This window comes from Carcharodon carcharias, chromosome 7, assembly GCF_017639515.1.
Source record: "Carcharodon carcharias isolate sCarCar2 chromosome 7, sCarCar2.pri, whole genome shotgun sequence".
Taxonomy (NCBI): Eukaryota; Metazoa; Chordata; class Chondrichthyes; order Lamniformes; family Lamnidae; genus Carcharodon; species Carcharodon carcharias.
In genome coordinates, this window is record NC_054473.1 from 109008976 (window position 1) to 109034407 (window position 25432).

Consider the following 25432-nt stretch of genomic DNA (forward strand, 5'->3'; position numbering starts at 1 on the left):
TGTTGGAGTGATAAAAATTGGCGATAGGCAAAGGATGGAATTGGAGTAGAATGGAAATCTTGGTAGGTTGTGGGGCTGAGAAGGTCACAGGGAGAGAGAGGTGAGTTTGTGGCAGGGCTTGTCTTGCTCACCAATCTGAAATCTACAGTGTTTATCACCTATTCCCAAAGACAATTTCCATGTTTTAATGAGGATGGCATCTTGTAACAATATGCTAATTACCTAAATTAATTAACTTTGATATTTGTAATGTGAATTTTGAAGTCAAGATGTTGCATAACCAGGAGCCAGTGTAGGTGAGTAAACATAGGTGAATGAGACTTGGTGTGAGTTAGGACATGGGCAGCAGAATTTTGAATGACACTTACATTTAAGGAGGGTAGAATGGAGAAGTCCAGCCAGGAGTGCATTAAAATAGCCAAGTCTAGAGGTAACAGCCATTGAGAGTTACAACAGCAGATGAACAGAAGCAGTGATGTGGAGTTGATAGTAAGTGGGCTTGGTAATGGCGCAGACATGTGATCAGAAGCCAATTTGTCAGTATGACACCAAGGTTGTGAATGGTCTGGTTCAGTTTCAGACCAGGTCCAGAGAGAGGGATGGAGTTTGTGGTGGGTACTGAAGAGCACTATCCAAAAAGCTGCAGATGCTGGGACAATTTAGGTTTTTAAGATGGAGCTCGATAGATTTTTTTTTTGTGTTAGCTGAGGATATTAAGGGCAGGGATTAAAAGTGAGTAAATAAAATTAAGGTGCAGATTAGCCATGATCTAATTGAATAGTGGAACAGGCTCGAAGAGCTAAATGGCCTTTGTTCCTGTGCACTTCAGCTCTCTAATATTTCCATAATTACTATAAACTTTTTTTGAAGGACTTCTTGGTACTTTTACCTTATTTATTTTCAATCCTCGTGCCAAACATGTCTGATTTATCTTGTGAAGTATCTCTTGTATCTGCAAAATACAAACCCCAGCTTGTTGACCGATGTTCTGTTGATCCCGTCTGATTCATTCTTCCTGTCTCTTGGAATTCAGAGTATATCTTGGAAAGATAAAAGCTTGTTTTATATCTTGGAAAGATTGTGTTGTGTGAAATAATTTTTGCCTCATTCTCTACAGATCTTTGTCCATTTTATGAGCGCATTATCTGCTTTTACTGGTGCTACTCATGTCCACTTAAGATTCATAGAGAGGGCTTCAAACTAAATAGTATGAGGGGAGATTTGGAAACTTAAAGAGAAAGGACAAGGCAATAGTACAAGGTAGTGATGCAGATAATGTTGGCCAGTATGTGATGGGAAGGGGCCAAGCATACAAAATATATGTACCAGCAAATTAAGGCCAGAGTAAGGAAAAATCATTAAAAGATGAATTAAAGGCACTTTACCTGAATGCATATAACGCTTGTGACAAGATGGATGAATTGGTAGGACAATTAGAAATAATTGTGTATGATATCATAGCCATTACAAAGTGGCTGCAAAGTGACTACAGTGGACCTGAATATTCAGCATATTTGATGTTTAGGAAGGACAGGAAGGAAGAAACTAGCTTTTTTAATAAATGATGAGACCAGTACAGTAGTGAGCAATGATCTGGATTGGAGGATCAAGATGTAGAATCAACTTGGCTGGAAATACATAGCCAAGGAAATAAGCCATTGGTAGGAGTAGCTACACTGCAGTACAGAGTATAAATCAAGAAATAATGGAAGCTTTTTTTTTTAAATCATTTACGGGATGTGGGTTTTGCTAGCTGGGCCAGCATTTGTTGCCCATCCCTAGTTTGAGAAAGTGTTGGTGAGCTGCTGCCTTGAACCACTACAGATTCATGTGGTGTAAGTACACCCACAGTGCTGCTAGGGAGGGAGTTCCAGGATTCTTGAACTAGCGACAGTGAAGGAACGGCGATATAATTCCAACTCAGGATGGTGAGTGACTTGGAGGGGAAGTTGCTGGTGGTGGTTTTTCCATCTATTTGTTGCTCTTGTTCTTCTAGATGGTAGTGGTCCTGGGTTTGGAAGGTGCTTGTAAGATTAGTGCTGGAATAATCGTGGGCGCTTTTAATCTTCAGAGATTAGACAGGCCATATTGGCAAAGGTGGCCTGGAGGATGAGCTCATAGTGTATTCGGGACAGTTTCTTAGTAAAATATGTTCTGGAACTAACCAGGTAGCAGGCTATTTTAGACTGGTAATGCGTAATGTAATTAATAACCTTAGTAAAGGATTGTCCTAGGTGAGTGGTCATAACATGATATAATTTCACATTCCACTTTAGGGTGAGAAATGTGGGTCTGAACCAAGAGCTTTAAACTTAAATAAAGGCAATTATGAAGGTATGAAGACAGAGTTGGCGAACATGGAATGGGTTAAATGGTAAGGTGGTAGCAAAACAGTGGTAAACATTTAAGATATTTCATAACTCTCAACAAAGATATATTCAATTGAGAAAGAAAGACTCTGAGCTGGGTGCATCGTCTGTGGCTAACTAAGGGAGTTATAAAGATGGTATCAATTTGAAAAAGATCTACAATGCTATAAAGATTAGTGGTAGCACAGAAGATTGGGAAAATATCAGAAGTCGACAAAGGATGACTAAAAAGATTAGAGGGAGAAATTCGAGTGAGAGAAAAATAGCAAAAATTATCAATGATTTGGATGAGGGAACCAAATGTAATATTTCCAAGTTTGCTGAAGACACAAAACTAAGTGGGAATGTGAGAGGTTAAAAGGCTTCAAGGTGCAGATGTCGTATGACATGATAAGTGTGAAGTTATCCACTTCATTAGGAAAAACAGAATGGCAGAGTATTATTTAAATGGTGATAGATTGGGAAATGCTGGTGTACAAAGGGAGCTGGGTGTCCTTGTACACCAGTTACTGAAAGTAAGCATGCAAGGCGCAGCAAGCATTTAAGAAGGCAAATGGTATGTTGGCCTTCATTGCAAGAGGACTCGAGTACAGGAGCAAGGATGTCTTACTGCAACTATACAGGGCCTTGGTGAGACCACACCTGGAGTATTGTGTGCAGTTTTGGTGGTCTTTTCTAAGAATATACTTGTAATAGAGGGAGTGCAGCACAGGTTCACCGGACTGATTCCTGGGATGGCAAGATTGTTGTATGAAGAGAGAGTGGGTCAACTAGACCTATATTCACTGGAGTTTAGAAGAACAAGAGGGAATCTCATCCAAACATAAAATTCTGACAGGGCTGGACAGACTGCATGCAGGAATGATGTTTCCTTTGGCTGAAGGGTCTAAAACAAGGGGTCACAGCCTCAGGATATAGGGTAGGCCATTTAGCACTGAGATGAGGAGAAACTTCTTCACTCAGAAGGTGGTGAACCTGTGGGATTCTCTACCACAGAGGGCTGTGAAGGCCAAGTCACTGAATAAATTTAAGAAGGAAACGGATTTCTAGTCTCTAAAGGCATTAAGGGGTATGGGAAGAAGAAAGGGGGAGCATGGCATGAGATAAGAGGATCAGCCATGATCATATTGAATGGCGGAGCAGGCTCAAAGGGCCCAATGACCTATTCCTATTTTCTATGTTTCTAAACATAAAAACAGATAATAAAAGCTTCTATTGGTATCTAAAAAGGAAAAGAGTAGCTCCCATGAGCTTGTTGGTCCCTTAGAGGATGAGAGTGGGGAATTAATGGAGACAAAGAAATAGCGGAGACTTTGAACAAGTACCTTGTATCTAAGTCCAAAATTGAAGACACAAAATATACCCCTGTAATAGTGGAAAATCAAGAGACTAAAGGGAGGGAGGAACTTAAGTATTAGAAAAACTAATGGAACTAAAGCCTCAAGTCCCCTAGACCTGATGGCCTGAATCCTCGGGTCTCAAACAAAGTGACTGCAGAAATGGTGCATTGGATGTAATCCTCCCAAACTCTCTAGGTTCTGGAGCACAATAAATGGGAACAGGAGTAGACCAGATGGCCTGTCAAGCCTGCTGCACCATTCAATATAGTCATGGCTGATCTTGTGTTTCGACTCTGCTTTCCTGCCCGCTCCCCAATTTCCCTGATTCCCTGAGACACCAAGAATCTGTCTATCTCAGCCTTAAAATACATTCAATGATGGAGCACCCGCAACCCTCTGGGCTAGAGAATTCCAAAGATTCCCCATCCTCTGAGTGAAATAATTTCTCCTCATATCTGTCCTAAATGATCAACCCCTTATTCTGAGATAGTGCCCGCATGTTTTGATTCTCTGACCAGCAGAAACAATATCTAAGTGTCCAACCTATCAAGCCCTTTCAGAATTTTGTATGTTTCAATGAGATCACCTCTCGTTCTTCTAAACCCCAGAGAATATAAGCCCAATTTACTCTGTCTCATCATAGGTTCCCCCACTTATCGCAGGGACCAATTTAGTGAACCATTGCTGTACTGCCTCCAGTACTCCAGATGTGGTCTCACCAAACCCCTTTACAATTGCAGCAGGGCTTCTTGTGCTCCTGTACTCCAAACCTCTTGCAATAAAGGCCAATATGCCATCTTAATTGCTGTACTTGCATGCTAACTTTCTGTATGCCTTGTATGAGCACACCCAAGTCTCTTTGAACATCAGCACTTGCAAGTTTCACACCTTTTTTTAAAAAAAAATATTGCTTTTCTGTTCTTAAGACTAAAGTGAATAACTTCACACTTCCCTACATTATACTCAGTCTCCCATCCTATTGCTCACTCATTTAACCTGTCTATATCTCTGTCCTCCCCATAGTTCACCTTTCCATCTCACTTTGTACCACCAGCAGCCGAGGATAATTACTCTGTCCCTTCATCTAAGTAATTTATTTAGATTGCACTGACCCATCACTCCAATAGCCACTACCTGCCAACTTGAAAATGTTTATCCCTATTCTTTGCTCCCTGTTTATTAACCAATTCTCTATCTGTGCTAATATATTACCCCAATTCCATTGCTTATTAACCTTTTGTGTGGCGCCTTATTGAATGCCTTTTGGAAATCTAGATATACTCCATTTACGGGCTCCCCTTTATCTACCCTTATGCTACATCCTCCAAAAACTCTAATAAATTTGTCAAACAGGATTTCCCTTTAGAAAAAGCCAATATGGTTTTACTAATCATACTATGATTTTCTAAGCGCATTGTTAAGACTTCCTTAATTATAGATTCCAGCATTTTCCCAATCACTGACCTTAGGCTAACTGGCCTGTATTTCACTGTTTTGTCTTTCCCTCCTTTCTTGAAAAGCAGTGTAGCATTTGCCAACTTCCAATCTGATGAGACCATTCTCAAGTCTAAGGAACTTGGACAGTCACAGCTCGCAGCTTTCTCTTTACTCCTAGTTCCATGAGTTCCTGGGAATTTGTCAGATTCTAGCTCCTTAAGTTTCTCCAGTACTTATTTTCGCTCTCTCCAGCCCCGAGGTCACTGACAATTTCTGGTATGAAACTTGTCCATCTTCATATGATATATCTGTTCAATGCCTCCAGCATTTCCTCATTCCCCAAGATGATGATTTCTCCTGCCTCTAAGACAGCAGAATATTGCAGTACAGATGGAGCTGGGTGAATTACAAAAAGTCACCATGCAGGTACAGCACGTAATTGGAAAGGTAAATGGGTTGTTGGCCTCTATTGCAAGGGGGATTAAGGAAAAAAAAAAGTAGGGAAATCTTCCTACAGTTGTACAGAGCAATGGTGAGACTGCACCTAGGTGTGTATACTTTTGGTCTCCTTACTTAAAGGGAGTCATACTTGCATTGGAAGCAGTTCAGAGAAGGTTCACTAGGCTTATTCCTGGGATGAAATTATTGTCTTGACAGGGTAGATGCGAAGAGGATGTTTCCCCTTGTGGGGGAACTTGAAACCAAGGGGCAGGGTTTCAAAATGAGCCATCTCCCATTTAACACTGAGATGAGCCAAGTGGCCTACTCCTATTTCTTATGATTCTCAGGATTTTTCATCAAACAAAATGTTCTTTCTCTCTTTCAAAACCTACAGTTGCTCACTTAATTCCCAAATTAGCTTTTTTGTTCTTTCCAGTGTGACTTTTAGAAGCACTAGTGTGGTTTGAGACTGGTTCCAATTTCTCCCACTTTGCAGTAAAATTCTGTTATTTCTCTGAATATAGGCCTGCAAAGTCCTTCTGTTCATCTTGTTCATGTTTGAGTTGGATCATTGCACACCAAACCCACACATCCCGAACTACGAACCATTGTAGTATTCATTTTTAGGTTTGCAATCTTCTGCACTTGCCTTTCCTTTGTTTATATACTTTACAGAAAGCTGGACCTCATGGTGAATTAGGATCTGTCTAGTTTGCTTGCAATGCTCTTCTCCCTTCTCAGTGACTTGCACCGATTAGCTGTGTCCCGTCCCCATCCCCCTCACCAATAGAGTTGCGCTCTCTTATGGTCTTCCAATCCTTCCAGTCCTTTCCCTCGCTATACCATTGCAGCACTGCTGAGTCTTACATCTTCTTTCCCACATCTGTTCTCTTGTGGCCTTCTGAGATTCCATCCTTTGCCCATCAGTGGCAAAGTCATAGGCTGTACTTTTTGGAACCATCTCCTTAAACCCTACCTTATAGTTTTCTCCCCACCTGTAAAAGTCTGGAAACTCATCTTTGCAGCCAAGTGTCCCAACTCTCCCACTTAATTGGTCTGCATTCCATTTTTATTTGTTTCCTCTAAAGAACTTTGACTGTATAACTGTATAAAATGCTGATCAGGCCACAACTAGAGTATTGCGTGCAGGTCTGATCACATTATGGGAAGGATGTTATTCCACTGGAGCGGGTGCAGAGGAGATTTACCAGGATGTTGCCTGGGCTGGAGATATTAAGTCAGATGACCTTAAATTTGGCCCAAGAGGTAGGTTTTAAGGAATGTCTCTTATCATTTTCCCCACTAATATCTGAGGCTGAACCAGACCATTCACAACCTTAGTGTTGTGCTTGACCGAGATTAGCTCATTTCAGCTCCGTTACCTCAACCAGGAGAGAGAGGTAGAGAGCTTTAGGCAGAGAATGTTATGAAGGTGGAAGCAAGTGGTCTGATGATGGAACAGATATGTTGTAAGAAGTTCATTTCAGCATCAAACACAACACAAGGTGAATGTTCTGGTTCAGCTGGGGAAGAGCATTTGTAGTGGGAATCAAAGACAATGACTTCAGTCTTCGTGATATTTGAAGGAAATTTTTATGCTTACCCAGTGCTGAATGCCAGGCAAGCAGTGTGACAAATTGGAGGCAGTGGACTGGCGAGTGTTGTGAGGTAGAGCTGGGTGTCATCAGCATACAGGTGTGTTCAGATGATGTTGCAGAAAGGGCAGCACGTAAATGAGAAATAGAAGGGGGCCAAGGATATGCAACCTTTGGGGGGACTCGAGGTTATGGTGTGGAAGTAGAAAGAAAAGCTATTGTGGGTGATTGTCTGACAAATGACTGGATAGATGAGTGGAACCATGCAAGGGCAGCCTATATGGATTTACTGATATTTCTGCCCACCTGTGACTAGAACATAAAGGGATGCTCAGTGTGAGGAGACAGTGATCATAGTCATTTATCTTTTCTGCTGGAGGCAAAGACAAATTGTTCCGTGAGCTGGTTTTCCAGAATTTTGTGCATATGGACTATTGCAGACTGGGCTCTTGTGGCTACTGTAGATGGGGTTTAAGACTGCTCAGGGACCATAGTGGAGAGTTAACTGCTTCTCATCACTTTATTGAAACTGGATTAGATGTGATGGACAGTTTCTACTTTACGTGCTATAAGTAACGGAGCAATCTAAGCATGGTCAAGATAAATGTCTGTTTTTGGTTACGAATGCACAGGAAGGGAAAATTCAAAGCATTGAGAACAGTTTTTTGAAGGTTTTCATTGGATGCAGCTTTGTAGTTAACATTTTAACTCAAATCATTCAGGAAATTCCCAATAATCCTTACTTTAACTGAGAACAGGAAAGCTGCTTGTGAACTGTGTTGCTGTGGTGTGTTAACAGTCATGCTGCTAATATTGTTTGTGTGAGTCCTTGCAACTGTTTCTCATTTGTTCAATGAGAGGGGTTATACACGTACACTCTTGACTATATAGAAAATACAAATGTCATGTACATATTTGATTAAGCATTTTTAAACCATGAAATCAACTGTTTTTTACAAAAGTACAAGCATTGGGATTATTGACGGAGTTAAAATGTGAGCGATTTTGTCATCAAACTTAATGGTTTCAACTGGTGATTAACTTTTTTTTTTACATGTTGCAATTTACAGAAGTCGAAAGGAAAAAGCCCTTCATTGACCCTATCTCACTGTATGTGTAGAAAAGCCCCACCTGGTACCTAAATATTTTTATTTAGAAACACTGTGGGCTGGCCACCTGATTGGAGCTATCATCCGAGTGGGGTATTATGTTACAACTTTGCTCTCCAGTAGGCAAACCGAGCTGCCCTAAATTTATTTGTAATGTGTAGTCGGTCTTTTTGTTAGCTGCACTGCGGGGGCCCAACTTTCTGGCCATGTCGTTTCAGTTGCCCTGCATATGTGGATTCGTGCCAGAGTAATGTTGTGATGCCAAGGTGAGGATAGTGGAAACTTTGTGTGATATCGTAAGTTTTCACATGTACTATGATGGCACCCAGCTCTTACCTCCTCATCAACTCCTCCACTGTTGCTAAATTATCTGACCTTTTATCCGACATCCAGCACTGAATGCACAGAAATTTCCTCCAATTAAATAGTGGAACACTGAAGCCATTGTTTTTGGTCCCCACTCCAAATTCCATTCCCTAGCTACCAGCTCCATCCCTCTCTCTGGCAACAGTCTGAGATAAAGTCAGTCTGTTTGCAACCTCAGTCACACACTTGATCCCAAGATGAGCTTTTGACTTCATTCATGTCATCACGAAGACCACCTATTTGCCTTACTTCAGCCCTGCTTCAGAAGCTCATCTGCCGATACTGTCATTCATGCCCTTTATTGCCTCTAGAATTTACTTTTCCAATGCCCTCCTGGCTGGTCTCCCAGATTCTATCCATGGCAGCTGGTGGAATTTAATTTTATTTAATTAAATTTTATTAATAGAAAAAATCTGAAATTAAAAGCTAGCCTCAGTAATAGTGACCATGAAAATATTATCGATTGTCATGAAGGGAAGGAAATCCGCTGCTCTCACCTGGACTGGCCTACATGTGATTGTAGACTCACAACAATGTGGTTTACTCTTAACTACTCTCCAGGGCTTTTAGGGATGGTTAACAAATGCTGGCCTTGATTTTAAAATTCTCTCAGAAAATGCTGGAAACACTCAGTAGGTCAAGCAGCATCTGTGGTGAGAGAGAGTTCGTGTCTCGGGTTGATGACCCTTCATCAGCACTGAGGAAAGATAGAAATGTAAATAGATTTTCAGCAAGTGAAAGGGAGTGGGAAAAATGGTCTGTGAGTACAGGGGAGATTAAATTACATTGTTTGTAAGGTACAGAAGCAGAAAGGAATGATAATGAGTATCTTCAAGAAACAAAAGATGTGTCCAGTTTTTTTTATTCATTCATGAGATGAGGGCATTTCTAGCTAGGCCAGCATTTATTGCCCATCTCTAATTGCCCTTGAGAAGGTGGTGGTGAGCTGCCGGCTTGAACTGCTGCAGTCCATGTGGTATAGGTACACTCAGTGCTGTGAGGGAGGGAGTTCCAGGATTTTGACCCAGCAACAGCGATATAGTTCCAAGTCAGGATCGTGAGTGGCTTGGAGGGGAACTTGCAGGTGGTGGTGAACCCATGTGCAGTCATTGTCCTTCTAGATGGGAGTAGCCATGTGTTTGGAAGGTGCTGACCAGGGAGCCTTGGTGAGTCCCTGCAGTGCATCTTGCAGATGGTACCCAGTGCTGCTACTGTTCGTCAGTGGTGGAGGGAGTGAATGTTTGTGGATGGAATGCCAGTCAAGCGGGCTACTTTGTCCTGGATGGTGTTAAGCTTCTTGAGTGCTGTGGAAGCTGCACTCATCCAGGCAAACGGAGAGTATTCCATCACACTCCTGACTTGTGCCTTGTAGATAAGTGGAGAGGCTTTGGGGAGTCTGGAAGTGAGTTACTCGCCACAGGATTCTTAGCCTCTGACGTGCTCTTGTAGCCATAGTAGTTATATGCCTTGTATGATTCAGTTTCTGGTCAATGGTAACACCCAGAATGTTGATAGTGGGGATTCAACAGTGGTAATGCCATTGAATGTCAAGGGATGATGGTTAGATTTTCTCTTGTTGGATATGGTCATTGCCTGGCACTCGTGTGACAGGAATGTTACTTGCCTCTTGTCAGTCCAAGCCAGGATATTGTCCAGGCCTTGCTGCATTTAGACATGGTCTGCTTCAGTATCTGAGGAGACGCGAATGATGCTGAACATTGTGCAATCATCAGCGAACACCCCCACTTCTGACCTTATGGGAAGGAAGGTTATTGATGAAGCAGCTAAAGGTGATTGGGCCTAGGAGACTACCCTGAGGAACTCCTGCAGTGATGTCCTGGAACTGAGATGATTGACCTTCAACAACCACAACTATCTTTCTTTGTGCTAGGTATGACTCCAACCAGCAGAGAGTTTTCCCCCTGGTTCCCATTGACTGCAGTTTTGCTAGGGCTCCTTGATGTCACACTTGGTCAAATGCAGTCTTGATGTCAAGGGCAGTCACTCTCACCTCACCTCACCTCACCTCTGGAGTTCAGCTCTTTTGTCCATGTTTGAACCAAGGCTATAATGACATTGGAAGCTGAGTGGCCCTGGTGGAACTCAAACCAAGCATCAGTGGGCAAGTTATTGCTAAGCAAGTATCACTTGATGGCACTGTTGATGACTCCTTCCATCACTTTACTGATGATCGAGAGTAGACTGATGGGGCAGTAATTGCCTGGGTTGTATTTGTCCTGCTTTTTGTGTACAGGACATACCTGGGCAATTTTCCACTTTGCTGGATAATTTTGCACACTGCCTGGGTTGTAGCTATGCTGGAGCAGCTTGACTCGGCATGGCAAGTTCTGGAGCACAAGTCTTCAGTACTATTGCTGGAATGTTGTCAGGGCCCATTGCCTTTGCAGTATACAGTGCTTTCAGTTTCTTGATATCACATGGAGTGGATCAAATTGGCTGAATACTGGCATCTGTGATGCTGGGCACCTCTGGAAGAGACTGAGGTGGATCATCCACTCAGCACTTCTGGCTGAAGATTGTTGTGAATGCTTCAGCCTTATCTTTTGCTCTGATGTTCTGTGCTGCTCCATCATTTAGGATGGGGTTATTTGTGGTGGTGCCTCCGCCAGTGAGTTGTTTAATTGTCCACCACCATTCACGAGTGCATGTGGCAGGACTGCAGAGCTTCGATCTGATCTGTTGGTTGTGGAATCGCTTAGCTCTGTCTATTGCCTGCTGCTTATGCTGTTTGGCACACAAGTAGTCCTGTGTTGTAGCTTTACCAGATTGGCACCTCATATTTTTAGGTATGCCCGGTGCTGCTCCTGGCATGCCCTCCTGCACTCTTCATTGATTCCCTGGCTTGGTGGTAATGGTAGTGTGTGCAATATGCTGGGACATGAGGTTACATATTGTGGTTGAGTACAATTCTGCTGCTGATGGCGCTCAGCGTTTCATGGTTGCCCAGTCTTGAGTTGCAAGATCTGTTTGAAATCTATCCCATTTATCACGGTGGCAGTGCTACACAACACAGTGAAAAGTATCCTCAGTGTGAAGATGGGACTGTGCGTTGGTCACTCCTACTGATACTGTCATGGACAATGCATCTGTGACAGGCAGGTTGGTGAGGATGAGGTCAAATATGTTTTTCCCTCTTGTTGGTTGTCGCACACCCAGTCTAGCAGCTATGTCTTTTAGGCTTCAGCCAGTAGTGGTGCTCTTTGGGGATGTCACTCTTGGTGATGGACATTGAAGCCCCCCCCCCGCCCCCCACCCAGAGTACATTCTGTGCCCTTGCCACTCTCAGTGCTTCCTCCAAGTGGTGTTCAACACTGAGGAACACTGATTCATGAGCTTTGGGGGAAACCGTAGGTGTAATCAGCAGGAGGTTTCCTTGCCAATGTTTGACCTGATGCCATGAGACTTCATGGAGTCCAGTGTTGATGTTGAGGACTCCTAGGGCAACTCCCTCCCAACTGTATACCACTGTGCTGTCACCTCTGCTGGACATCTCCTGCCGGTGGAACAGGAAATACTGAGGGATGGTGATGATGGTGTCTGGGACGTTATCTGTAAGGTATGATGAGATGTGATGGCTGGATAGCAGCCATCTGAATGCAAAGTTAAAGATTAAAGAAATAAATGAGAAAAAAATAGAACCAGGCAAAAAATGGAGGCAAAGGTTATGATCTCAAATTGTTGAACTCCATGTTCAGTCAAGAAGGTTGCGGAGTGCTGAGTTGAAACATGAGGTTCTGTTCTTTGAGCTTCATTGGAACACTATAGCAGACCATGGACCAGTGTTTTGTGGCATCACGCTCAAAGTGATGGAAATAACAAGGATGATCTGTTGATTCTGGAGGCTGGTTGGGTACAAGATGACCCCTATCATGGTTCTGGGAGGGAAGAGAAGGGATGAGAGCAGAAGTGTGTGAAATATATTGGACATGGTGACGGGCCCTGTCAACTGTATTGGTGATGGATTGTTGGTTGAAGCAAAAGGAAGACATAACAGAAGCATTAGTATGGAAGGTTGCATCGTCTGAACGATGTGATGGAGAAACTGGCAGAATGGAATAGAGTCCTTACTGGAAGTAGGATGTGAAGAAATGTAGTCAAGGTAGTTTTGGGAGTCCATAGGCTCGTGGTGAATATTAATATTAATTAATAATTGTGGCTACATTAGACCTGTGCTTGAAGTTGGTGGCTGAAGAATGATATAAAAATGCCTTGTCAGTTGGGTGCTGAAACATTACAATTTATTATCTCTGGAACTTAACATTCTTGTTATCCATTCCTCATTAGAAGTGGTTCATGCTTTGAACTGATAATAAGTCAAGAAATTTCATTTTGTCTAATTGTATTTCAAAATGACAACCTACTAGAGGGGCTAGCATGTAGTGAGATGATTAATTCGAAGTTATTTTAAAAACTGATATTAAGGTGTGTTTTTCCAGAAGCATTTGAAGGAGACCATAAATTTGTATGCTCCTTTTTAAAGAATTCCTTGTTTGGTCAAAGTATAAAACTACTATGTTGACATATTGGAAACTCCTTAGTCCCTAAGCCGCATTCCTGGTTGAGAATGCGATTGGTTTTGTGAAAGTATATTAACTACCATTGAACTAACTGGGAAGTTGAATTCACTAAAATGTAAGCAAAGCCAATAATGTGTAACATTTGATTCAGTGACTCATTGAGCTTGTAATGTCTTAATGGGGAGTTTTCTACCCACTGCTCTTCCCTGTGTCTCTCTTGTCTCACAATTATCTTTCCTGAAGGAGGCGATGACGTGTTGTAGTTTATTTCTACTGGTGCTACCAGGCCCTGAGAGTGCCTTCAGTGTTTGTTCGTTTACAAACTAGGTTATATTTGGCTCTGGCTCAGGCTGAGGTGTTGCCACTGAGGCTGAATCTATTCATGTGTACACTTCCACCACAAAGGAATTAAGCGTGTGATTCTTCCAAGTCCAGAGATTTTGAAACCCATTGTAGCATGCTACTGCCAAGCTGCAAAGGCCAGGAATGCTTCCTGTTCTGATTAAGAAAGTACCACAAGTTATATTGTATATGCCCATTGAGGCAGCATCTAACCAATAAAATATAGAGACGAGCTAGTATAGGTTGCTAATTGTGCAGAATCACCACTTTGAACAATCTGTATTAACTTAATATCCTGTCCTTTCAAATACTTTGAAACCGAGTAGTTAAGTTGGGAGAAAAACTATTAACATGTTCTTGTCAATTACAGATTGTGAACCAACACGGCCCCGAGGCAGACAGACATTTATTACGCTGTCTATTCTCGCACGTGGATTTCAGTGGCGATGGTAAAAGTAGCGGCAAAGATTTCCATCAGGTATTGAAATGATTTATTATTTTGAATAAACCCTTTTAATAAAATTTGAGCTAATATTCAAGTTTGTGTTGCACAAGTTGCGATACAAGATATGGTGTAATGATTTGCTACACCATTCTGTAAGCCATGTTGTAACAGCTGCTCGATGTGAGTTTACACCCGGTTTGTGAGCCCCAAGAGCATAATTGGAGGAGAGTTGTGGATAGTAACTACTTAATGTTTTGGCAGAGGCCTGCAAGTAGATGTCTACAACTTATTTAAAAAGCATCTTTACTGTAATAGAGTGCCCTAAGGTGCTTCACAATAACATTATAAAACAAAATATAATACTAAGCCACGTTTTTCTTTGTGTGGCTGGGGAAGCAGTTACACTTTGATGATGAGGTTAACAGTCCATTCAACAGCTTCAACTGACCCTGTCTGAATGGTTGTGATGCCACCAGTAATGGATCTCCCTGGGCAGACATTCAGTATTTTGGGGGATGAACTGACTTGGATAGCTAAATTCACAATTCAAGCTGTTTCTCATGTTCCACTTGTGGAGTAAATGGCCACATTTTCTCTGGCCTGCCCTCGAGGATTAGGGCTGTCCGGATTTTCTGTGGAAGGCTGAAACCTTAGGACATCACCACTCGGGCCAGTTACTAGGTTTGCGGTTGATGATGTTTGCAGTCAACCAGGAATGGTGGGCTGTCGTCAATTCGCAGGATGTGGAGTGTGTTCCAGTCAGGGATATGGGATTTCAGGCGGGTGTGTGGTTTTTTTTTTGAAGTCCTAGGTCAATGGGAGTGCTTTGTTAACTGTCAGCTGGTGGTGTTATTTGAGGAGGATGTTTTCCCTGCGGGCATCAGTAGATTCAGTGTATGCTGGCACAGGAAGCCACATGAGCTGTGTTAGTCTCAACATTCCAGAAATAATCCTTGTTACTTCCTGGAGGTGGATATCTACCACGTTTGTGTGGCGGCTCCTGAACCAGGTTGAGCAGCAGGACTCTGCTGTTGGGTAGACCAGGGTGAGTGAAGCAGTACCTGGTATATTGGCTCAGTTGCCCCAGGGGGTACTCACCAGTTTCTTTATTAGATTCACTCTTGTGAACCAAGCCACGTGAGATATTAGATCTGATGAACGAAAGCGTGGTCAAATAGCTATTTTTTAAATAGTGCCTTAATAGAAGAAAATGAGATGGAGAGATCTAAGGAGGAATTCCAAAACTTAGGAACTGGGCACCTGAAGGCCTGGCCACCAATCGAGGGACGATTAAAAATGGAGATGTTCAAGAGGCCAAAATTAGAAGTTTGCAGATATTTCTTGTAGGGTTGGAGGCGATTACAGAGATGGGGAGGGGCAAAGCCATGAAGGGATTTGAAAACGAGGATGAGAGTTTTAAAGTCAAGATGTTGTTTGACCAGGACCCAAAGCAACGTAATGGGCACAGGAATGATAGGTAAATGGGACTTGATGCAAATTAAGAAATGAGCAGCAGAGATTTGGATGACCTTAGGTTTATGGAAGGTAGTTTGTGGGGAAACCAGTCAGGAATAGTCAAGTCTAATGGTAACAAGGCATCAATGAGGGTTTCAACAGCTGCTGAGCTGAGACAAGGAAGAAGCTGGACAATGTCACATAGGGTGGAAATAGGTGGTCTTAGTGGATGACATGAACCTGTGGCTGCAGGTTCTCATCTCTGGGTCAAATATAACACCTATGTTGCAAACAGACTCGTTTATTCTCAGTTTCTTGCCAGGGAGAGGGGTGGAGTCCATAGTTAGGGAGCAGAGTTTGGAGGGAAGACTGAAAACGATGGCTTCAGTCTTCCCAATAATTAATTGGTGGAAACTTCTCATTTAGCACTTGATGTTGGATTAGCAGTCTGATAATTTAGCAACATGTTTTCACATGTTGCTAAGGTGAATAATAAATAAATAGGAGGGAGCCAATGATAGACCCTTGGGAGACAGCAGAGGAAATAGTGCAGGAGTGGGAAGAGAAGCCAATGTAAGTGATACTCTGGCTGGATTCAGATAGATAAGACTGTAACCAGTTGAGAGCAATCCCATCCAGCTGGACAACGATGGCCAGCTGTTGGAAGAGGATGGTGAAATCAAAAGTGTTGAAGGCAGCAGACAAGTCGAGGAACAAGAAGGGAAAGTTTACCTTTGTCACAGTCACCCAAGGTCACTTGTGACTTTGATAAGAGCCGTTTTGGTATTGTAGAAGGGGTGGAAAGCTGATTGGAGGGATTCGGGCATTGAGTTCCAGGGAGAAAGGGCATGGATTTGACAGGCTACAACATGTTCAAGAACTTTGGGAAGAAAGGGAATTTGAGATGCGACATGAGTTTGCAAGGATGGAGGGTCAAGCATGTTTCTTTTTAGGAAAGGGTAAAGTGGTGATGATGGCAGATTTAAAGGAGAGAGGGACAACACCTGAAGGGAGGAAACCATTAACAGTATTAGTTGACATGGGGACTGGAATGGAAAGCTGGGAAACCAGCAGTTTAATGGGAACAGGATGAAGGGGACTGGAGGTATGTCTTGTGGACAAGATGAGCTCAGAGAGGCATGACTGGAGGAGATTGGTTTATAGTCGCTGAATAAATTCTGTACGTTGTAAACTAGCATTGGTAACAGGAAACAAAGGGTAATGGTCGATGGATTCCCTTGCGAATGGAAAGTTGTCTCAAGTGGTGTTCCACAGGGCTCAGTGTTGGGACCCTTGCTGTTTGTGTTATATATTAACAATTTGGACGTGAACGTGGGGGGCACAATTGGGAAATTTGCAGATGACACAAAGATTGGCCAAGTAGTAGATAGTGTAGAGGATAGCCATAATCTCCAAAACAATATAGATGGGTTGGTGGAGTGGGCAGTAAAGTGGCAGATGGATTTTAATATAGAGAAGTGTGAGGTCATACATTTAGGGAGGTCAAACAGTTACAGGGATTACGCAATAAAGGGATAGAAGAAGTGAGAGATCTTGGTGTACAAGTACACAGGTCCCTGAAGGCAGCAGTTCAAGTAGACAAGGTTTTAAAGAAGGCATATGGAATGCTCTCCTTCATTGGCAGAGCTATAGAATATAAGGGTAAGGATATAATGTTGGAATTGTATAAAACACTGGTGAGGCCACAATTGGAGTATTGTGTGCAGTTCTGATCACCACATTACAGGAAGGACGTAATACCTCTGGAGAGAGTGCAGAGGAGGTTTACAAGAATGTTGCCAGGGTTAGAAAAGTGTAGCTACGAGGAGAGATTGGATGGGTGGGGGTTATTTTCCTCAGAACAAAGAAGGCTGAGAGGTGACTTGATTGAGGTGTACAAAATTATGAGGGGAATAGATAGTGGACAGGATAAAATTGTTTCCCTTGTTGGAGAATTCTAGAACCGGGGACATAGATTCAAGATAATGGCAGAAGGTGTAGGGGGGACATGACGAAGAACCTTTTTACGCGGAGGGTAGCAGGTGGCTGGAATTCGCTGCCCAAGTTGGTGGTAGAGGCAGAAACTCTAAACTCTTTTTAAAATGTACCTGGATCTGCACCTTAAGTATTATAAGCTGCAGGGCTTTGGGCCGGGTGCAGGAAGGTGGGATTAGAAAGGGCACCTGGATGTCCTCGGGCTAGTAAAGCGGAGAATGTGCTAAAATCATCCCAGGAAAGCAATCCAAAACGTATCCTCTTAATGATTTTATCCTCGATTTAATTTGGAAACATCCAATTAATGAACTCCTGTGCTTTAGCTTTTCTACGGTTCTATGAGGTAGGAGAGAAACTAGAGAAAGATGCAATCTCACGGCTAGGGAGGACTTGAAGTTTGGCAGGCTGGGCCAGTGGAAGGAAGGGACATGGCCGTGGCAGTTGATTGGGTGAACTTATCTTAATGATAAGTTCTGTGAGCTTGTTGCATTTATTGTTGGAGGCGAGGGTGGAGGAGGTGGGAGAGAGGTGTAAGATGACAGTCTTTTGTGGTGGACGAAAGAAGGTGGGACAATCTGCATGGTGAGCAGGTTTAGCAGACGCAAACAAGACCAGGTGATGTTTTCTCTGGTCCAGCCAGATCTAATGGTGGTAAACTAGTCATCTGCCATATCCTTTCAACTGTGTCCCTTTTGGACTTTAGGAACAGAGATGAGGGCCTTAGCAGCGGGAGGGACAACGGTGAGAGAGTGAGTAATGGTTTTATTGGGCTCTAGAGCATCAATGGTGGCGGTGAGGGTGCTGTTGAGTAAATCAGTGGCTGCAGAAATGTAGCAACGGAGGCCAAAGGCTAGACAGTTGGGAGTATTTACCTAAGTGGGGCAACCGTAAAACTCTTCTGTAATTTATGTTGCTACTAATATAAAACTCTCTAATGAAATTAGTGCTGAAAGTTTGGCAACTTGTGCAAAATATAACAATTGTTTTTTTTATATACCTACTAGTTTTGTACTCGTTTATATTGATATGTGGAAAGTTGTTTCAGCAGGTTTTATATCATATTCAGTTCTTACAGTCTTATGGTGCTTTTAACTTTGTGAAAAAGCCTAAATTGCTCCATAGTGTGGTGGAGATTAAAGAGACAACCACTGAATAGAAATGAGAAGGAACCTTTTAAAAGTGGGGAAACAATGTACAATAAAGGGGCCAGTAAGAGAATTCCATAATGCAGGGTTTTAATGGCTCAAAGTTCTTTTGTGGTGGGAGCAAGAGTGAGTGCATGTATGTGTATTAGATCAAAATCAAATAGTTGAGAAGTTTGCAGAGGTAGGGCAGCACCAGGCCACAGAGGAGTTTATAAAATGCCAAAGAGAATTTTGAAATTCATGACTTGAATAGAGAGAGAAAATGAGCCGCCAGTGTAGATAGGATTGCGGTGAGTGTAATTTTGTTTGCGATTGCAAGCAGATTGTATTTTGATTAAATTGGAGTTCTGTAGGGTGAATCTTGGGAGGTGAACAAAGCAGAGTGCTGTGGAAATTGTCTGAGTGAAAATTTGGTGGAGAAGTCATAATTGTTAGGGATGGGAGTAGGTAGCCTTGATGGGATTTGGGGGAAGTGCACAGCTCGGGGTGAAATAGAACAACAAAGGTGCTTACTGTTAGATTGGGCAGAGCATGGAGTCAAGAGTCATGGTGTGAACAAGATCGTTGGTCTTCCCAGTATTAAGCTGGAGAAAGTTATAACTCACTTAATGTCAGAAACAATTGAACAGAAATAGAAACACAAAATGCTGGAAATATTCAGGTCTGGCAGCATCTGTGGAGTGAAAAATAGAGTTGTGTTTCAGGTCTGTGACCATTCCAGCATTTTCTGTTTTTAGTCCAATTCTCCAGCATTCATATTTTGCTTTTGTGTTGAAGCAATTAAACTGCACAGCTTTGGATTAAGGGTGGCGGTACACAGGTAGAAGTTATGTCATCAGTTTCCTTGCTGACAGACCTCGAGGGCAATTGGGGGTAGGCAGTAAATGCTGGCATAGCCAGCAACATCCATATCCCATGAAAGAATAAAAACAAAATCAGATTGCTGGGGAACAGCACATAGACAAGGATTGGAAGGAACAAAAGAAAGCACTTTGCCTGATTTGTCCCACTTACCAGGAGATTGAATCAACAAGTTGGGGACCTTTGAGATGTTATGAGTTGTGATTTAAGATCACAGTCATGTGGCCTCTGCGAAGACGAATATCATTCACCCCAGCCTGCCAGCTGACTCCCAAAGCTGGGTGGAAAGGCCATTACAAGCCAATACTGGCAGCAGTTTGTCAAGTAGAAAAGATGGAGCTAAGAAAGTTATGAGTGGGATCCCAAGAACCACAGAAGAGATGTTGGGGAGAGATGGGATGTTGAGTAGAATGGGACGAATTGTATTTATTGGAAAGCCCTTTTTTAAAAGAAAAGTCTTGCATTTCTATAGTTCCCTTCATGACTGGACATCCCAAAGCACTTTACAATCAGTTAAGTTCTTTTCAAGTATAGTCACTGTTGTAATGTAGGAAATGCAGCAGCTAATTTGCGCACAACAAACCTCCACAAATAGCAATGCAATAATGACCAGCTAATCTTTCTGTGTTGTTGATTGAGGGATAAATATTGGCCAGAACATCGGGAATAACTCCCCTTCCTGTTATACTGTGGGATCTTTTCCATCCATCTGAGGGGGCAGGCTGGCCCTCGATTTAACACCTCATCTGAAAGACAGCACTCTGACAGTGCAACACTCCCCCAATACCTTGCACTGGAGTGTCAGCCTAGATTGTTGTGCTGCAGTCCTCATGGGATTTGAACCCACAAGCTTCTAACTCAAAAGGTGAGAGTGCTATCAATCAAGCTAGGCTGACACACACAACACTCTCCAGTGGTCAGTCAGGGTAGGAAGGGATTATGCAGTCACAACTGGTGCTAATGACTTTGATCAGGTCAATATTAGTACAGTGAATGCAATGAAATTTCCCTTGCAATTTGAACAATTAATTGTAGGATAAGTTAGTGCAGCGCTGTCTGTTGATTTTGTCTCACTGGTCAGAAAAACAAAGTGTCAGTGGCTGCTCATGCGGTCTGCCCCAATATTGGGCTATATCAGTTAGATGTTTTAATTTGAGTTTTTACAAATATCTGAGCAGCTGTTTTCTATAACTGGGTCATGCTAATGTACCAAGTGCAAACTCTTTGGTTTGCTATAATAAGGGATTGGGGCAAGAGGTAGGAGTCTGCAGTTGGTCCCTTGAACTTTGTCATGGTTGTGCATCAGGAGCCTGCAAATCACACTTAATTGACTCCCTATGTTTAAAAATTGTATGTGTAATTATAAGAAATGCATTCTTCCCCTCCCATGTCCACCTGAGTTAAACTAAATTAAATTAAATTGCTGCTTTATTTCTGTTTCCTGGTAATTTTTTTATGCCTCTGAGGCGATCTGATTGAATTTAGTAGGCAAGGCTTTTTGGAAGGATCTGAGCTCAGCCTGTTATCTCATTATAGTGGTCTTAAAAATTAACAAATACATGAAAAGGTTGTGAATAGATCACTAAACCTCTAGGCCCTATTGTGGGAAAATAATCAGGAGTGGGAGATGTGTAAAAGATACTTGAATTTTACCTTAAACTTAAAAGCCTTGTGGGATCAGGACATGAAGTCAAGATGTTTGTAAAGGCCAAGTACTTCAAGCCTATCCTGCCATTCCTGTTCCTGTAATACAGCAAACCTGAGACACATCTTGGCTTCTGGTGTAGGTGTGCAGGGCCAAATGTTTGGTTGTTAGCAAATTGATAGATAAGTTGACTATTTGTGATTGGATGACTGTCTCATATCCAGGGGCAGTCTGTCTCCTTGTTCTCGTCTTTGCTCTATCTGTTGTTCAGGTCTCCTTGTCAGGTCAGCTTATTTTGTTTACCCTGTTTTATAACTAACTGATGGTCAGAGGCCTGGAAGCAGATGCTTCATGATTGTGAAGTTTTGCTCCAGTGATGTATGGAATAATGCTCTATGTACTTACTCTTGATGCACAAGGAGGGGTTGTACAAAAAATGGTCTGCTCCCGGTCTCCATTCAGCAGTTGTTAATTTGTAGTGTAGTTTGGAGAATGGAAACAGTACACATACAAGCCAGGTTCCGATCAAGTGCTTATATCATGATCTAAGCCAACTGTTCGTCCAGCATGCTACGATGTTGGGTGCATGTGCACACTGAACTCATTATGCTGTGGTCAGTTCTAAGTCTGATTTGATTATCTTTAGCTGACAGTGAAAAGGAGTCGGAAAGACCCAGTTAAACCAGATCTTTTTTGCCACCAGCTTTAACAAATCTGACTAGTTGATGTTTTGTTCTAATGCTTTTGAGACCCATCTGTCAGACCACAGTATAGTTCATGAAGATATTTTATTGGAGTATTTATTACATGATAACTTAGAAACCCTTCCCTTTAATTAAGTTTGTACCATTTCAAAGTAAAATAGAATAACATTTATGCTTATAGCCTGAAATCATTTAACTGGAAAAAAGATGTCCAAACCTCAGGCAAATGTGCTATCTTAATAAAAGACATGCAACCTGTGAAGTTTTGGGATCACAGTGCTGGACAGTGGCACTTTTTACAGAATTTATATGTTCATTGTCCAAGGCAATCACAAGATCATCATCTGATTCCTAATCTTTATTATATTCAGACGTTGGCTGGTGGAACAGTAAGGATACTACAGTTAAGGTTAAGAAGAGGTGGGGTGGGGGGAGAATACTTTTGAATTCTTTAACATAAAAGGGCTATTCATGAATGCCTGCACTTCAAGAAATAGTTAATTGGTTGCAAAGCTCTTTGGGTATCCCAAGAATGTGGAAGGTACTATGTCAATGAAAATTTTTTTCTAAGAGGTTGAAAATTGTGCTGCCAGGATGCATGGTAATATTTTGCTTACTGTTTAAACAGCTCCCTTGACCCCAGTCTTAAGACAGCAAATTCTGTTGCACTAAAGAGCATTGCAGTGCTGGAGAAACAGGATATCCCAGAGGGGTCAAGGACAGAATTGATTTGGTTAGAGCTAAGAAGCAAGAAAGGTGCAGTTACATTGCTCGGTGTAGTCTGTCGGCCACCAACAAGTCGGTAGGATGCAAAGGAACAAATCTATGAGGAAATTCTGGAGAGATGATATACAGTAATTATAATGGGGGACTTTAATTATCCAAATACAGACAGTGGTAGTGTTAAGGGCAGCGAGGGACAAGAGTTTCTAGAGTGTGTTCAGGAAAATTTTCTACAGCAGTATGTGTCCAGCCCAATGAGAAAGGAGGCACTGCTGGACCTGGTGCTTGGGAATGAGGTCGGCCAAGTAGATCAAGTGTCAGTGGAAGAACACTTCGGGGGAATTGATCAATTTATCATAAGGTTTAGGACGACTATGGAAAAGGACAATGAACAATCCAGAGTAGAAATAATTAACTGGGGTAAAGCCAACTCCAATGGGGTAAGAGTGGATCTGGGCTGAATAAATTGGAGCCAAAGGTTAACAGGAAAAACTGTAGCTGAATAATGGGCTACCTTCAAAGAAGAGATGGTTCGGGCGCAGTCAAGGTATATTCCCTCAAAAGGAAAAGACAGGGCAAACAAACCCAGAGCTCTCTAGATGAACAAAGAAGATAGAAATTAAGATAAAGAAAAAAGTGTGCTTATGACAGGTGTCAGGTAGAAAATACAATTGAACCAGGGTGAATCCAGAAGGTTCAGAGGGGAGGTGAAAAAGCAAACGAGAAGCAAACAGGGAGTATGAAAAGTGACTGGCAGCTAACATAAAAGGGAATTCCAAAGTTTCTAAAGGCATGTAAAAAGGTGATAAAAGATGGAATAGGGCTGATTAAGGATCAAAAATGGGATTTACACATGGCTGAGGTATTCAGTGAATACCTTGCATCTCTTTTTACCAAGGAGGAAGATATTACCTTTGTCATGGTGAGAGAGGAGGAAATTCAGTCAAGAGAAGAATTTAAAATTGATAAGAAGGTATTGGATAGGCTGTCTGTTCTTAAAGTTAACAAGGTATCAGGACCGGATGAGATGCATCCAAAGGTGCTGGGGAAAGTTAGACTGGATATTGCAGAGGCACTGGCAGTAATTTTTCAGTCTTTCTTAGACTCGGGTGGTGCCAAACGACTGGAGAATTGCAAGCCCTTGTTCAAAAAAGCGGGTAAGGATAAGCTCAGCAACTACAGACCAGTCAGTTTAACTTCGGTGTTGGGGTAACTTCTAGAAACTATAATTCGGGTCAGAATTAATAGTCACGTGGACAAATGTGGGTTAATTAAGGAAAGCCACCATGCATTTCTTAATGGAAAATCGTGTTTAAGTAACTTGCTGAGTTTTGAAGAGGTTACAGAGAGGGCTAATGAGGGCAGTGCTGTTGATGTGTATACGGACTTCCAAAAGGTGTTTGATACAGTGCCGCACATCAGATTTGTGAGCAAGGTCATGGAATAAAAAGGACAGTAGCAGCATGGATACAGAATTGGCAAAATGACAGGAAACAAAGCATAATGGTTAATGGATGGTGTTCAGGCTGGAGAAAGGTTTGTCCACTTCCTCGGGTCGGTCATGGGACCCTTGCTTTTCTTAATATATGTTAATGATCTAGACCAGGATTGTCCAACTGTTTTGCGCGACCGGCCCCATTTCCATTTTTTTTCTCAATTAAAGGGCCTATCAGCAAATTTCAGAAAGAAACTTATGCACACTTCCATCCAGGCTCCTCAACATTAAACATGAATTTCAAATAAAAGTTGAGGTATGGAAAAAAAAACAACTTGCTAAGCAAATTTAAAACAAAAAATAAAGCAATGTCAAAGCAATAAATTGATATTTTTTTAAAAAATGAGTAATTAATAAAGATGACCCTGAGAGGGAGTGTGTGGGTTTGAGTCCAGCTCATTCCCAGTCTCCGGATGCTCGCTCACTCATCCTCACCCACACTTAGTGTATGTGGGTGAGGGTGAGTCTGAATCCTGACACGAAGTAAGCCAGATGCGCCCTTGTTCATTCTCTGCTCCTGCGCTCCCACAGTCACTGCCATAATTGTTGACTGCTCCTCCAGTCACAGGCCATTTCTTTCCCACATTTGCGAGAAGGAAGCACAGTGATGCAAACGTACTAGAGGAACAGCCTGCGATTGGAGGGGCAGCCCCTCGCAGAATCCTCCACTCCACTTGCCTGTCTTACTGGCATTTTAAGCAATGGCTCTGTGGGCCTGGATAGAGAGGCATCGCTGGCCGGGTGTTGGACAGGCCTGATCTAGACCTTTGTGTACAGGGTACAATTTCAAAATTTGTGGATGATACAAAACTTGGAAACATTGTAATTATGAGCAGGATGGTGTAGAACTTCAAAAGGAAATAGATATGTTGATGGAATGGGTGGATAGGTGGTAGATGAAGTTCAATGCAGAGAAATGTGAGAAATGGTAGGAAGAAAATGGAGAAGCAGTATAAAATAAAGGGTCCACCTTGAAAGGGGATGCAGGAGCAGAGGGACCTGGGTGGAAATGTGCATAAGTCATTAACGTTGACAGGGCAGGTTGAGAAACCAGTTAATAAAGAATACATTATCCTAGGCTCTATTAATAGGGGCATTGGATACAAGAGCAAGGAGGTTATGCTTAGCTTGTATAAGACACTAGTTAGACCTCAGCTGGAGTCTGCGTATAGTTCTGAGCGCCGCATTTTAGGAAGGATGTGAAAGCATTGGAGACAGTGCAGAGGAGGTTTATGAGAATGGTTCCAGGAGTAACGAACTTGAGTCCTGAAGATAGATTGGGGAAATTGGGACTCTTTTTCCTTGAAGAAAAGAAGGCTGAGAGGAGACTTCCTCTTGAAAGTATTCAAAATCATGGGTCTGGACAGAGTAGATGAGGGGCAACTGCTCCCATTGGCAGAAAAATCAAGAACCAGAGAGCGCAGATT

General features: G+C 42.3%; 1 protein-coding gene across 8 annotated transcripts in view; it reads left to right on the forward strand.

Annotated features, from left to right (window-relative positions):
* cnot1 (CCR4-NOT transcription complex, subunit 1) overlaps positions 1 to 25432 on the forward strand; it is a 195582-nt gene that overhangs the window by 16112 nt on the left and 154038 nt on the right. For all 8 annotated transcript variants that reach the window (XM_041190966.1, XM_041190967.1, XM_041190972.1 and 5 more), the window contains one exon: positions 13908 to 14015. In XM_041190966.1, coding sequence (XP_041046900.1) covers positions 13908 to 14015 — 108 coding nt within the window. The remainder of the gene's footprint in view (positions 1 to 13907; positions 14016 to 25432) is intronic.